Source organism: Suricata suricatta, chromosome 2 (assembly GCF_006229205.1).
Source record: "Suricata suricatta isolate VVHF042 chromosome 2, meerkat_22Aug2017_6uvM2_HiC, whole genome shotgun sequence".
NCBI classification, from domain to species: Eukaryota; Metazoa; Chordata; class Mammalia; order Carnivora; family Herpestidae; genus Suricata; species Suricata suricatta.
In genome coordinates, this window is record NC_043701.1 from 144,757,648 (window position 1) to 144,774,051 (window position 16,404).

A 16,404-nucleotide genomic window follows, 5' to 3' on the forward strand; every position below is an offset into this window, starting at 1 on the left:
AAAACTATAGAAAACTTATGAAAGAGATCGAAAAAGACACCAAGAAATGGAAAAATATTCCCTGTTCATGGATCGGAAGAATAAACATTGTGAAAATGTCATTATTACCCAAAGCAATCTACACATTCAATGCCATCCCCATCAAAAAAGGATAGCCTTTTTAACAGATGGTGCTAAAGCAATTAGACATTTACAGACAACACCACACACACACACACACACATTCTACAATTATATATATAAAACCCACTTAAACCTCACAGTTTATAAAAACTCAAAATTGACAGTGGACTGAAATACAAAATGTAAAATCACAAAGCTCTTAGGAGAAACACAAAAAACATGGTTTATCTTCATGGTCTAAGGCTAGGCAAAAATTAGACTTGACACCAAAGGTATGATCCACAAAAGAATAAATTGATAAATTGGACTTCACAGAATTAAAACCTTGTCTCTGTGAAAGACCTGTTAAGAGGTTAAAGAGAGAAAGTACACAGTGGATAAAATATTTACAAACAATATGTCTGACAAAGAATTAGTATCTAAAATATATAAAGAACTTTCAAAACACAAGAGTAATAGCCAAACAATCCAATTAGAAAATGGGCAAAATACATAAATGGATATTTCACCAAAGAAAATAGTATATTATAGCAATAAACACATGAAAAGGTGTTCAACACAATTACTAATCAGGGAAATGTAAATTAAAATCAGGATGAGGTGTCAATCCATGCCTATCAGAATAATAAAATAAAAAATACTGAAAGTACTAAATGCTGGCAAAGATGCAAAGAAACTGGCTCATTCCCACATCACTACTAGTAGTAATATAATATCATTCTGGAATACAGTTTGATACTTTCTTATAAAACATGCAATTACCACATGATCCAGCAATTGCACACTTGGATACGTATCAAAAACAAATGAAAACTTCTGTTCACACTAAAACCTTCATACAGATATCCATAGTGACTTTATTCATGATTGCGCAAAACTGGAAACAACCCAGATGTCCTCCAAAGCATGAGCTAGTGAACAAGCTGTGGTACACTGGGTACTACTAAGCAGCAAAAAGCAATGAACTATTAATACAGACACCAACTCAGATGAATCTCCTGAGAATTAAGCCAGATGAAAAAGGCAATTCAAAAGGTATGCTAAAGAATAAAACTGGATAATATCATACTAAATTTTGAATCCTGGCCAGAGTCTGAACTCTTTTAAATAGGCAGTTGGGAGCCAGATTAGCTGGTTAAGTATGGATGGCCAGTAGGGCTGTGGATCAAAAGAATCCATATAATGATAGTGAGCGTGACGAAGTCAAGGAAAAATTACTGAAGGCAGGGACACAGAAAACCTTAATCAGGGATCAAGTGAGAGGTGATAGTGAAGCCAGTATTGTACCCAAGGGAATGTAGACTAGATCTGTGCCTGTGGTCACCTCAGCAACCACATTTCCAATACCCCTTCACCTTGCCCAAGTTCATTTGCAATTTACATAGTATGTGGAAATCTCCTAAAACAAAGGCATTCCCAAGTTACTTCACAATGTTGAACTAGTTCTTTTATGCCATATTTTTAACACTTTGATAAAACAAAGAAACATTCTCATTCCCTGGTTTCAGTAATTTTATAATTTTATAAATATATGTGAAAGAATTTTTCCAATCACTGTGATAATGACACGTTTTTCAAAATACTTTTAAGGTGTTTGAGGATTTGAAAAAACATCTTAGACTTGTGGTCTTAATTAATTTTAATTTAATGTTTAGAAAATTTTGATTAAATAAGTTTGTAATCAACGTTTAAATGCCTGAGGAAATTTAATTTGTTAATTTTTAATGTTTTGATTTCTTAGTCTTATAAAGCAGCATTTAAATGTTCGGAGAAGTATTATTTAATTCATTTATACATTTATTTAATTGTGTATGAAATAAAATACAATAGGAGTGAAGCTCTCCCTTGGCTAAGGATGATAATAATCAAATTGCAGATCTGGGATCTAAGTCTGTCTGCCTCTAAGATGACACCAGGCTGCTCTGGACAAGACTGTTGTCCTCTCTTTACAGCCTCTTGGAGCAGAGTGGTCCCAGATCTGGAAGGATGAATGGATCTTACCTTATGGGGTTGTCCATCCTGGACACGGTGAGGAATGCAGCAAGATTTGCCGTGTAGGAGGAGCACACGATGAGGGTGAAGAGCCACCAGCTGCCCATCACGATGCGCATGGCCATGGAGTTCACTGAGGATTCGCCTCCTGCGGGAGGCCAGCACAGTGGATTGGTCCTGGGCTTCCGCTCTCACTCCCATCCCCACAGAAATACTCCACCCTGAGGCCTGGCTTAGGGAACCACCATTGGGAATGGGTTGGGGAGCAGAGAAGCGACTTGCTGGCTGGTTATGGGGGACCACTGGGACAATTCTGGGAAAGAATCCAAAGACCACCAATCTCAGAAAGGGATGAAGGCCCACCAGATACGAAAAGAAAAAATGCAGGATTGGCTTTTTAGTGATGTGGTGTTTGTCAAAATGCCAAGCATAGAGCTCTGAATATCAAAATCTTCCAGTAAGAAGACTGTCTCCCTGTGTTGGGTTTCCAGGGCTGCAGCCCGATGTAAGATCCTTTTCCAATTTCAAATTCATAGAGAGTAGTCTGCAGAATTCTGTAAATATAGAATGACCTCCTACCTGGAGGGTTCCCCAGCTTTCTTTCAAACCTCAGAAATGAGATATCACTTTTATTAATATTCAGCCCTCACTAGATGACTTTTTTTTCCCTAAGATTTTCAGAATCATTGCCTGTGACTTGCAGTCAGAAGCTGCCCCGTTGAGGCCAATTATTTCTCCTTGGTCTCTCAGGTGGTAGCCGAAGAAAGCGTCTCACTGACTGCTCTTACATAACCTTGCAAACAGGCACTACATGCTTTGCCATGGTGCAGATAAGGCCAACACTCACATTACGAACTTGGCAATTTGTTGTTTCGGTCCAAACTGTATAAACCTATAACTCACCAAGGGCTCTCCAGACTTCACAGAAAAAGGGGACTTTGTATCTCAAGAATGGATGGAGTACTGCTTAGATGATTACAAAACAATTGTGATCTTTTTTCCTATTAAGACTTCAAATTTAATCAAGGTTCAGCTTCATCTGACAAGCCCCATATGCATAATAATCAATCTAATGTTGGGGGGGGGAGGAGTGCAAAGCAGATCTCCAAAGCCAATTTTATCTAAAGTGGAGAATCAGGCTTTGAAGTTGAGTTCCTTGTCACTGCATTTAATTTCTATCTGATATAACTCAGAGAAACTGGGTGCAGCAGGATATTAGCACCATTCTAGAGATGAACTAAAATGGCATTTAAAAGGACTTTGGCAAAATGCATCCAAGAGGTCTGCCCATGGGCAAATTCTTCCAGGGCCGTGGGGCTACCAACATCAGGAAACCAGGAGAGTACCTTGCTGTACGAAGGCTCCGTAGACTATCCAGATGGCACTGTGCAAGGTGGCTGACGCGGTTGGTCGGGGCTGGGCAGCACTTTGAGCCCTCACGGCCTGTATCCGATTCAGCACAAATATCAGCACGCCCACTACAGGGATGGCTGCTGCAATGCAGGCCCAGACAGCAAAATCAAATGGAGCAAACAGAGAGAAGATGCTGATTTTCTCCTCGGGCTTCTTGATGAGGATCCCCACTGAATAGTCCATGTACCGCTTGCTGAAATCCACAACGCTCTCCCTCTCTGGGGTGATCGTGATGGCAGAGATGGCCAAGTCTGCTCTCTGAAAGGCAAAATCATCGCATCAGACAGCCGTCCTCAACTTCCTGTTGGGTCCCACCCTGGGTCAAGGCTCGCCCTCTGCTCTTTGGGTTATTCAGTCCAGAGGAAATGGATTCAAGAGGTAACACACTGTGACCTTGAATACTGTTAAAAAAAAAAACCCACTAAATTGTATGCTTGTAGTTTTTCTTCACTTTCTTATTCTTCTTCTCACAAACTTTCACTATCTTCTTTCTTTTGATGGTATTTCCCTCTACCCCATCCCTGCCCACCACCAAGAAGTCTCTTCTCTCTTCTTTGAGGCATATCTAAGCTCCATTAAGCCTCTCCAAACTTCCATTAGCCCACATGATGTCTCCCTTTTCTGAGACTCTTCAGAAATTATACAGTGAGTTGTACAAGTACTTTACATCTCATTAATGTCTCAGCCCCTGATTGTTTTATATGTAGAATCTATGCCAGAGAGTAATGTCCCCCAAGAAAAAAAGGGGTTAGCTACTTCTGTTGATTGTCCACTGTCCTTAATTCATAGCCTCTCAGACATTTGGGTTGATTCTTCATATAGTAAAGCCACATTGTAAAGAGACTCTCTGGCCACTCTGTACTGTGACATTTAAAGCATCTTGTAAGATTTTTGCTTTCCAAAATGGGATTAATTTTAAAACTAGACAAAGACTCCATTAAGATGGAACTATATGTGAGACTAAAGCTGCCAAGACTGGTGGAGGTTAGGACACTTATGCCTAGATGGATGGAGGCAGGCAATAATGGGCCTGGAGTCCTTATTTAAACCACAGGAGCATGAAAATGTACAATGACCACCCTGATCTTGACTCTTGGACCTCTAAGTGGGAAGCATCATCAGAATGAAATTTATTTTAGGGGCACCTGGGTGGCTCAATCAGTTGAGCATCCAACTCTTGATTTCAGCTTAGCCATGATGTCAGGGTTGTGGGATTGAGCCCTGTGTCTGCACTAGGCATGGAGCCTGCTTAAGATTCTCTCTCTCCCTCTGCCCCTACCAACGCTCATGCACAGACACTCTCTTTCTCTCTCTCTCAAAATAATAATAATAATAATAATAATAATAATAATAAGTAATAAACTAAAAAAGAAGAAAAATCTCTCCTCAAAAAAAAAAAAGTTTTAGAATAACCAGGTCTAACAACTGATCCAACCTGTATATTCAAATTGGGAAAACATACATAGAAAGATTTTATCAGAAAAAAAATTATCAGGTCTAATATATAGGCCAGAGGGGCAGATATACTGATGTAACATAGTAACATAGGAAATCCAAAAAATACAAAACAAAACAAAACAATACAATACAATAAACTGAAATCCAACAACGTATCTAGAGCAAAGAGAAAAAATGTCAGAAGTAATGATGGTGATGTGCTACTATCCTCTTAGAGTTGTCACATTTAGATCTCTGGTTCTTGCCTCCTTTTAAAAAAAACTCAAGATCCAGGCATTTATTTTTAAGGAATTAGAGAGTTCAGACCATACTTAGAGAAGAGATCTAGTAGAGCAGGATAGGTTAACAACATAGAATTAAGGAAAAGTAATTTATGAAGCCAGGTCCAGAAGCACAAGGGATCAACTCATGACACTGGTAGAAGGATGACCTGTGACATGAGGAAACCAGTCTCTAAGGGATATAGCCAAGAGGCCCAATGAAGGTCAAGGTAAGGAACTTGGGCTGTCCTGAAGGCCTAGCTGAGATTGGAGGCCAAATATTGTTCACATACCCATCAGGGCAAATTTGTGATTTTCTTCTCTAATTCCATGCAGCAACTTGGATGTCAGAATCAGAGGGTAGATAATATAATCAAGTCAGGGTTTCAGTACAATAAGAAACCAAGAATAAAGAGAATCACAAAAGATGAAGGGAACAGGATTATCTATCAACCACTGAGGGCACACCAGGCAGGAAAGGATGCAGGATCACAAGGGCACAAAACTCTTACAGAAGGATGAACCTCAGTGGAAAGGAGCAGACAAAAAAGACCATATATTGTGTGACTTCATTTATTTAAATATTTTCAAAAGCAAATCTATACAGATAGAAAATAGATCAATGGTTGCCTAGGCTGGGGTTGGGAATGGGGTTAAGTAAATAAGTATGACAGATCTCATTGGGTTGATGGAATTATTCTAAAACTAGGGGCATCTGGCTGGCTCAGTTGGTTAAGCATCTGACTTCCACTCAGGTCATGATCTCACGGCTCATGAGTTTGAGCCATGCATTGGGCCCTGTGCTGACCGCTTGGAGACTGGAGCCTGCTTTGGAATCTGTGTCTCCCTCTTTCTCTGCCCCTCCCCTGGTCATGTTCTATCTCTCTCTTCCTCAAAAATAAATGAACATTTAAAAAAATGATACCTGTCACAACACAGCATTTTATATACTGTTAAGTGAAACTGCAATACAATCTAAGTTTATTTTGGGGAAAAAATAAAAAATAAATAAAAAAATTAAAAAATGTAAACTAGATAATCATGATGGTTGCATAACTCAGTAGACTTACTAAAAATCATTGAATTGTATATCTTAAATGGGTGAATTTTATTTATAAATTAATGCCCTCAACAAAGTTTTTTTTTAAGCTTAGGAGAAATTGGAGAGATTGGTCTGTCTTTGTGAGTTTATAAAACAAAGGACCTATGTTTTAGGAGCCAAGGTTCAAAGGAGTCAGAACGGAAATAGGTAGTTGTCATGGAGTGGACAGAGACAGTAACATGGAGGATGCTAACAAAATGCATCGGTCCAGGTGCTAATGTGGAGCACAAAGGTCACTGGAGGTGAGGTGGTCAAAACACTGGGAGCTCAGGGTTGTCCATAGTGATGTCAGAAATGTCAAAGTTGGTGGCAACCACATCACTAGAGAGGGAAGGCTTGAGCAGATGCCACCATCATAAATGATTATAAGGAAATGACCTAAAGGTCATGGGAGGACAGGGGGCAAGGATGGGAACACAGTGAACCTGCCTCATACCATAAGTCTCAATGAAGACCCAGGTTCTATAGGAGACAAAAGGAGTAATTATTTGAAATGAATGAGGAGGTGGCAAATGTTGTATCACTTATACACAACAATGCAGACACATGCACACACTCACACACACACACACACACACACACACACACACACACTTGCATATACATAATCCACCTATGGGTCATGAGGGAGAAAAGAATAAGTACTCACTAATACCTCCCATGAGTCCTAAGTTCTTATTTCAGTCCAAATATGGGGGTGGGTTTCAAGAAGGGTGTATGATAAAGCAGGCTCAGTGGATAGGCTCAAAAGGAATGACAGCAATGGGCACTGAAGGAAAACATAGAGTGCCAGGGAATGAGAAAATAAAAGAGCAGAAATGGGTATAGCAGGGAAGGGTGAGTTGAAGAAAAGAGAGCCTTAGTGAGTGAAGAGTGAGTGGTAGGCTGTGGTCTGTTTATATAGTTCAAAGGTTCTAACTGCCTAATGGATCAAATTTAGATAACACCCCAGAGGCAGACTGGGGTGCCCCTCCCCATGGTCCTACTTTTGGGACGTACCTTGCTGATGAGCTCCCCGATCATCCCGTTCCAGGAGGTGTTATGGAGCTGGTGACCATACCTGCCATCGGGGGCTTGGTAAATCTCATATTTGAAGCCCAGAGCCTTGGCCAGTGCATCCAGGACATCTATGGAGAACCCTTTGTAGCGCTTGGGCTGTCCAAGGATGTTCTCAGCCACCATCACGAAAGGCTCTTCCTGAGGACAACAGAATGGATGTTCTTCAATTAAATAACAGGTTCATTAACACATATCTTTCCAGGGTATTATTGGAAAGATCAACCTGATGAATCATAGCTCTAGAATGTTTCCCAACATGGGCATGTATTTATCCAATTTAGGCCTGGAGTCTAAACATCTCTGCCCTTTTTTAAAGCAGTTTATGGAAACTTAGAGCATAGTGCATAGGAAGATCCCTCCAACTAGCATATTGATGGAGAAATGAAGATTTACTTGTCCTGTGTGATGTTATCCCAGCCTCTGCCCAGAACCTCGTTGCCAGAATGACATGATTTGTTTTCATTCCATCATTTGTGACATTCAGGACTCCATCCTTAGGAAATGCCATAATTCTTCAGGACCCACATAAGAAATGTGGTTACTTTTCATCCAGGATAAAGAATGACAATAAAAGCTCTATGATATTAGATTGAGAGAAGATAGTATTACATCCATCAGATTGTACTAGAAAATGGATTCTGATTCATGGGAGAAAGTCATACCATAAGTCAAAGGACAAGACAGAATTAAACTCCACAATTTCTGAGCCCAAAGCCACATTCACACATTCTGTGCTTTGTCATGTGCATGCCTTTAGGGCTTGTGGTCCTCTGGAAAACACCTCAGCTTTCCGCACCACAATCCTGTGAAACTGAACAAGAAGTGGACTTTTGGCGAATAGGCTTAGAGGATATATCTCATCAACTGCAGAGGAGGTGGGGAAGACTATAATGCTTATTCTGTGATTTGCATACAGGGAATGCAGGAACACTGCTGTCAAAGGCTTCTAGAGCCAAGGAAATGCCAGTCCCTGATGGGACAGGGGGACATTTGAACTATTTCTGGCCAGATGATAAGTAAATCTAAAATGTCTCCTACAGCTCTGAAAAGGGAAAGGAAGAAATTGAAAGAAAGATGCTTCTAAGGTCTCTTAAAGATCTAAAAGTCTATAATTCCAGGACAACCATGGAGAAAAATTGCAGCAAATGGTCTTCATCATAAAGTCTGTGCCACATGGGTGCCATCGGCGGGATTGCATGCTGGAAGAATGTCATCCTCCAAGCATATTTCTGGAGACTGACTGGTAAGGACCACCAGTAGGCCAACATACTGTTTACATCCAGGAGCAGATAGAGCTGAGCAGCAGTGGATCAAGATTTGTGGTCTTTCTGTAGAGCAGCCCAGTCACTCCAGTGGAAGGCCCTGGGGCAGAATCTCCAATCTTATTCTTACTTCATTATTTGCAAAATTATTTGCCAGAAAGGCCTTATGAAAACTCAAGCAACAACTCAAGATCCCCTGGTCTCCAAACCCAGTATTAAACCAAATGGACAGAAGCCTCTGACTCAAAATCCTCCCCAATATGCCCATGATCCTACCAAGACAGTCACCACTTTGAGAGTCAGTCCTTGAAGGCGGCTGCCCATGGGCCTCTCTTGCAGGCTGCCATTCAGGCCTTTTTCTGAGTCCCACGTCGCCAACTGTGAAGGAAAAAGGAAGTGTGAGGGACAGAATGGGCACCTGTGCACACCTGGGGAACTCGCCTCCTAAACTGGGATCCTGAGTCAGACAGAGATGTGGACAGCAGTCCAATCCATTTTCCAGACACTGAGAGCCATATTCAAACCTTAGAAAGAATACAGATGTGACAGAAAGTTCCACTTCCTCCATCAGCTCATCTGGAACTCAAGGACCTGCCATGTCTTTAAAATAAAGCCAATTGGTAAGAACTTGTTTCAAGAATGAATATTTCTGTCTAATTTTATTCTGTACACCCACTGTGGTCATGTCACTGTGTCTCCCACAAACTGTCTTCTTTCTTTTATTACAACTTAGACTTGCCCAGGCCAGAGGGTCTTTGAGTTCAGGCATTGCTGCCACCAGGGCAGGATAATGCTCAGCAGTGAACCAGGTAAAAAGACCCATGTGTACCACTTGTCTTGCACCCGATGCCTACTGCAAACAGGGTCAAGAGCTTGCTGCCTGTCTTCATTGTAGTGCATATTTCATCATTTTCCTTGATATACAGGTATAGGGCAAGAATATACATACTATGATCTGCCATATTTTTCTAAGCTTGCAGAGTCTATCCAATGCCTGATGCATCTCTGACGGGCACCCTGAGGTGGTCAAGGAGATCCTTTTCTGGCTCAGAGACAACAGGAGACACAGAAGTTCATGGGACCTGCTTCCCCTCTCTGCATCCCTGCAGTGTCTGGGCAACCATGATGAACTCTTTGTCTGATCAATGATTCTTTCATTAATTGGTGAAATGTAAACAAAATACAGATACCAGCCCCCATCTTAAGTCAACTTAATCAGGATCCCAGCACTTAAGCCTGAGGAATTTTAATGCTTCCCCAGCGATCCTCATTGAGAAACCCTGTTCTTCTAGGTCACTGCATATCAAAACTCTTAAGAGGGCTTTTAAACATATTGAACTCTGGGCCTCACCCCCAGAGATTCGAATTTAATTGGTCTGTAGTGGGCTAGATTTGAATATTTTAGCTCCCCAGGTGATTCTAATGCACAGCTAGAATTGTAAGCTACTGCTACAGATTAAAGCAGCGATCCTCAAACTATAATGTGCACACAAATTATCTGGGGATTTAATATGCACTTTCTGATTCTGGAGCCTGTGATTATTCCTGTCTAACAAGCTCCCAGGTGACACTGCTGCTGCTGATCTATGACCACCCTTTAAGTAGCAAGGGGTTAAAGAATCAGACTGCTGCAGGCAGCATCTACTCTTCATCAGAGAAAGCCCACAAGTCCCCTAGTTAGGCTGAGCAGAAGAACTATCCCTCAGTGGAGAAATGTCACCAGATGTTCTAAAGAAGCCACCAGTAGCACCACCTAAAGACACTTCTACTCTCCCAGCATGTCCTGTAGCCCTGATGTCAACAGCAGGGTCTGCACACTGAGCTCTGACTATGAGGCCACAGTTGCAGAATCTGTGAAACCATTCCACCTGGAAGATACTAGAACCTTGAGGCCTAAAGCAGGAACATCAGAATGAGATACATGGTTTTACAACCAGTTTAAAAGGAACCCGGAAACTCCGGCTGTCACTTTGGACAGAATACCAACTAAGACCCACTCCCTCCTAAGTAATAGGATGCCTGGCAGTGACGAATAAATCATTTAGTTAATAGCATGGCCAAGTGCTCCGAGGAGCTCCTCACAGCCACCACTAATTGATTTCAGGGGCACTGCTGTAAAGAGCAAAGTTAAAATCTACCCAAAGTCCTGTTCAAGGATATCAAAGATACCATGCTCTGGGAACTGGTATCATCAGAATGAAAGCTCATGGCTATTTCCCCACTGGGTCTCAGGAAATAGCACTGGGACCCAGGACCAATTCCTGCATCTGGACTAAAATGCTGGTCAAAGGGAAGAGACAAACTCAGACAAAAAGAGTCAAGGTGTTGATTTCCTATATTCTTTGGACCCTTTGACATGGACGAGGGGACTCATGATATGTATTTGGGCTTACCTGGATGACCTCAGACATCATGTTTTACTGCGGTGCTTAAAACACAGAAGGCAATCTACAAATATTTTTAAAATAAATTTTACTCCATTGAGATTCCATTTTCTTGTCTAAAAAGCAAAATAAAAATACCTTCCCTGCCTACCAAATGTTCAGGGGCTATTCAAAAGAAACAATCGCTTTGAAATGATCTGTTATAAAATAATAATCACAAAGTAAAGAATCAGGATATAAAAACTGTGTGCAATAAAACCTTAATTATGGTTCTTTAAAAGGGTGGTGGGAAAATGGGAGGAGCTTTGTTAAAATGTAATATGGGAATATGTCCAGGTGGTGGAATTACGAATAATCATTATGACTTCTTGACACTGTTCTGTGTTTTCAACTGGTTTTTCACCTACTTACACAGGAAGGAAAATAAGCTGTTAATCAAAATAATTAGTGCAGGCAACAAAACCCTGTCACATGCATTTGTATGACTAAGGACTGAAGAAAGGGGAGTGATCAAAGTTAAATAGTTTGTTGGTTTGTCAAGACCAGTCTGAGGGTCAGAATCCAATAAATCAGTCCCCTTGGCTGCCAGGACCTGTGGCCAAGGGGTGTCCAATGCCTAGAAGAGGCAACTGTGGATTCATCCAGCATGGTGTGTCCCATTCTATGACCTCTCCAAGATGGTGTGGGGCCCCATGAGCTTACTGGGTTTGGAGATGGGGAAGTGGCCAATGCTGAGATCCAGCTCTGTGAAGACAATCCTTCTCCACCAAGAGAGAAAGACAGCAAATCCAGTTTGAAGGCAAAGCCATTTAAATCAAAGTGCAACGACATGAGAGGAAAATGAGAGGAAAAAAAGATCCTCTAAGCCTGTAATTACCCCTACTTTTTGTCTGAAAGGACTTAGGACTTAAAGGTTTATATTTTGTGTGTTTTTGTTTTTTAATGTAGACCTCTCTCTCCCTGGCCTTCAGGGCATTCTGTACTCTGACAGAGAAAGAAAAGATACTTCAAAGTGAAACCAAAATTCTGCCTTCAAACACATCAAAGTGCAACCATGTTCTAGGATCCAGGATCCTTCAGTTGCACAGGGAAGTTTATTATTCCCTCACATCAGCCTGAAGCCGAGTGCCCCAGGCTGAGTGAATCCCCCCATTTCTATAAAGCCTGTTCTTGCCCAAATCTTAAGACCAGAGCAGTAAACCTTCACCATTTCTAATGAGAGAGAGAAAGAGAGACAGACAGACAGACAGACAGACAGAGAGAAAGAAACAGAGAGAGAAGGAGACACAGAACTAAAAGCAGGCTCCAGGCTCAATGTTGTCAGCACAGAGCCCAATGCAGGGCTCAAACTCACAAACCATGACATCATGAGCTGAGCTGAAAGTCAGATGCTTAATCGACTGAGCCACCCAGGCACCCCAAACCTTCATCATTTCTGAGCGAGGCCATCCCTCTAAACACCTGATATATAAGACCAGGAAAAGCATGGTCTAAACAGAAGACTCTAGGGGAGTTGTTTTTGTTTAAATAAAATAAAGCATTTAAATGGAATTCTAAGCTTGCAGCCAACCCAAATTAGGAGAGACTGTGTTCTGCCTCCTTCCTGAGGCTGCCTGATTCTCCTGGCTCAGAATGCCGAGGAAAAAGTTTCAGTCAATGAAACCAAATGAGGCTGATAGGCCTGATAAATGAGAAACCAGAAAAAGCTTTCCCCCATAGAAGTCCTGACACTTACTCATACAGCTGCAGACCATTTCATTTGTACATAAGTGCATCTACTCTGACTTCCCTTTGTATTTTGCAGACAGAATTTTGTTTATGAGATCAATGAATTTTATGGCCACAGACACACACGTTTGACAGCTGACCTGTCAAGACCAGTGCCTGAAAAACTAATTTCCAGCACTGTTAAACAATACGAGAACTGCCACTATTTGATAAGACAGCTCTGGTTCTCATTCATCCCGGAGGTCTGCTCTACCCAGACCAGAAGCATGGATGGAGCCAGAGGTTAGAGCACAATCATCCCTTGAGAGGAGATATATGGTTTCAAAATCTGATTATGACAAACAACTGTTCAAGAGATCAGCCGATTGGAGAATAAATTTCATAACCCACTGGTCTCAGGAAAATATATTTCCTGAGTTAATCGGGGTGTTCTTCATGTTAGTGTTTGAGTTGTGAGATGTGGGATTTGGGACTCCGTGGCCCTGCATTTAATAAATGCAGGGCTATTAACCATAAATGGGACAGGACTCCTTTGGAAGACTGGGCTTTGTGGTCTATAATCTAGTTACAGAAGTCTCTTGAAGAGCCATCTCTTTTCATGGGGAGGAGGGCAGGAGGGGAGAGGCAGTCTAACTGCTTCACAGCCCAGAGACAGAATATGACCAGTTCCATATACAGAGTCTTGCCAGTTCCTGGGGAGGGAGTGAGGGAAGGAAAGAAAGTAGGTTTGCTTCATCTCAAATCTCATATTTAACTATATCCAACAAGGCAGTAGATCAATAACCTCTATTTCACATTTTACAACTGAGTGCCCAACCACTTCGATGGTACGCTTATCTCAAGAGAGCACTGAAGGAAGGAAGTGAAGTTTTTATGACCATGTTGGTCACACCTCACAGCCATTGCTGGAGTCCTGTTTGAGCTATACCCTCACTGACCAGTGACTGCATTCAGCTGAGCACACAGCCCTGGCTGGAATATGGGCATCAGTAGTGACAGCCACAGTGGGTTTGTCATCAAGGCAGTGCATGGACTTTTCTAAAATAATAATCCCTCTATTTGCTTTTATTCCATCATCCATTTTTATTGGAGAATAGAGTTCAGTATATGTTTCAAAGGATCATGGCCCTGGGTGGGATTGGCATAAAGGGGGAACCCACATCTTGAATCCACTTGAGTTGGGGCATTGAGCTAGCACTGATTTCAGGTAGTCAATTGCACGTTTTAAGCTTCGGCTAAATGAAGGGAGATGTTTAGACACAAAAGAGTATCTTGGAAACAGAATGTAAGAATCTGAGCCTAGAATAGAATTTGTAGCCAGGGTTTCTGAAGTAAGGTCTAATTTAAGAGTTCATTTGGGAATTACAGTATATCAGGCCACTAAAGTATAGGCCTTGGAAAGTATGAACCATAGAAGATGACCATCAGGTCAGAGGTACCCACTAGACCACTCTTGAAGCCCCAGATGTGCTATAATGAGAAGAGGAGACTCACATGAGAAAGAAGGACTCACAGGCGAGAACTTAATGTCTCAGCACAGGACGGTGTATGCAGGGAATTGAGCACATGGTGAAAGCTATACACTCTTAACCCCCCTGAAGAATTTGTGTTAAATGTCCAGAGGGCAGAATCACGAGTAACTGGAAAGAAGAATAAAAGAGGCCAGAAAGCTATCACAAATAAGAGCTTCATGAAAAACCTTTAGCAAGGATGAGAGAAAGATATTTCCCCCCAATGGTGCTGGAGAGGAGAACCAGAAAAACTAGCAAAAGTGCCATCATTATTGGCAACCAGGTCATTTGTGATGGAGACCATGAACATGCCCCAGTGCTAGCCTCCATTATCTGAAAGTACAGACACACAGGATTCACTGCGTCCACAAGGGGATACAAGGACTGCCCAACTCCAGTGGCGCCAGTGGTGGAGTCTTTCTGTCACATTAACAGTAAGGATAGAGGCAGTTCCACTCTACTTAAGATGTAGAAAGCAGCAAGGCAATGTTGCTTTAGTTGAAACAAACAAAAATTCATATAATCAACAAAACTATATTTTAAAAAATTTAGCCTCTAAGAGAGCTGTGGTCACACAATCATCTGGTAAGCTGAATTTCAAAAGATGACACAGAGACACAGAACACAAGAAATGTTTCATCTTTGGTAGAGTATGGAACAAGAAAAGTTGTAGTTATAACAGTGGATAAGAAGGAAAAGCAAAATTTTTTTTATGTTTATTTTATTAAGACAGAGAGAAACAGAGCATAAATAGGGGAGGGGCAGAGAGAGAGGGAGACACAGAATCCAAAGCAGGCTACAGGCTCTGAGCTAGCAGTCAGCACAGAGCCCAACGTGGGGCTCGAACCCACAAACCGTGAGATCATGACCTGAGCCGAAGTTGGACACTTAACTGACTGAGCCACCCAGGCGCCCCTGAAAAAGCACAAAATTTTAAAGGCCAAGAGTGGACTAGAATGAGAGTGAGCCCAGAGACAGCAGAGACCACACACACTCATCAGCTCTCTCCTCCAAGCCTTTAGGGAATGGAGTAGAAGAAATAAAAGCAGAATGGAGCATCCAAAAGTTACAGATCTGATATTGATCAAATACATGTGTATCTATAATATTATAGAACTTCAATCTGCTATATAAAAATAAATCTTTTAATGCAATTATAAGAAATTACAATTTTTAAAAATAAAGAACTTATATTTTTCTAAGAAATATGTGAAAGGATAATATGAACATAAAACTATATATGCTCAATATCATAAATCATCAGGAAAGTGCAAAACAAGACTACAAGGACATACCACTAACCTCCCTAGAGTGGCCAAAATCAAAGACTGACATGACCAAGTGGTGGTGGGAATCTGGAAAGGAAAAGGTACAGCCACACTGGAAGACAGTTCAACAATTTCCTAGAAAGTTAAACATTTCATATTAAATATGTCCACATAGGGGTCAGTATGTGGATGTTCATAGAAGCTTTATTCAAAATAGAAAAAAAAAAAAGGGAACCATTCCAAATGTTGATCATGGTCATCAGTGAATGGATAGAACAAATGTGACATACTTATACAATGGAATACTACTCAGCAATAAAAAAAACAATAAGCTACTGACATGTGCAACAGCACAGATGAAGCTTAAAAGCATCAGACCAAGTGAATGAAGCCAGCCACAAAAGACTTTATGATTCTATTTACATGATGTCCTTGAAAATGCAATATAATTGGTCCTGAAATTAGATCAGTGGTTGTCTGGGGCCAGGAGTAGCAGGAAGGTATTGAACGCAAAGAGGAAGAGGAGGAAGCGCTATGTGGAGGTAATTGAAGTGTTAAGTGTACACATTTGTCAGAGCTGATTGAGCAGTGTATACCTAAAGTAGTGAGTTTATTGCACATAATTGCATTTAAGCTTATCTGATTTGTTTCCTACATATACACATATACACATGCACGCACACACACACACACACACACACATTGCTAGTGATTTGGAAAGGGATGAAGCCATGTGCTGGAGAGGTGAAGTAGTGGCACTGACCTCTCAAGGGACCCATCTATGACCCTTTGGCAAGGGTGATGACTTTTAAAGCAAGGATGATGATATAATACTAACTCTGAC

General features: G+C 41.3%; 1 protein-coding gene across 1 annotated transcript in view; it reads right to left on the reverse strand.

Annotated features, from left to right (window-relative positions):
* Positions 1-16,404, reverse strand: part of GRID1 (glutamate ionotropic receptor delta type subunit 1) — a 693,764-nt gene that overhangs the window by 109,313 nt on the left and 568,047 nt on the right. Inside the window, exons 9-12 of the mRNA XM_029919939.1 lie at positions 8,946-9,047; positions 7,348-7,545; positions 3,462-3,786; positions 2,125-2,263 (exon numbers count right to left, since the gene is read on the reverse strand). Of these exons, the coding sequence (XP_029775799.1) occupies positions 2,125-2,263; positions 3,462-3,786; positions 7,348-7,545; positions 8,946-9,047 (764 nt within the window). The remainder of the gene's footprint in view (positions 1-2,124; positions 2,264-3,461; positions 3,787-7,347; positions 7,546-8,945; positions 9,048-16,404) is intronic.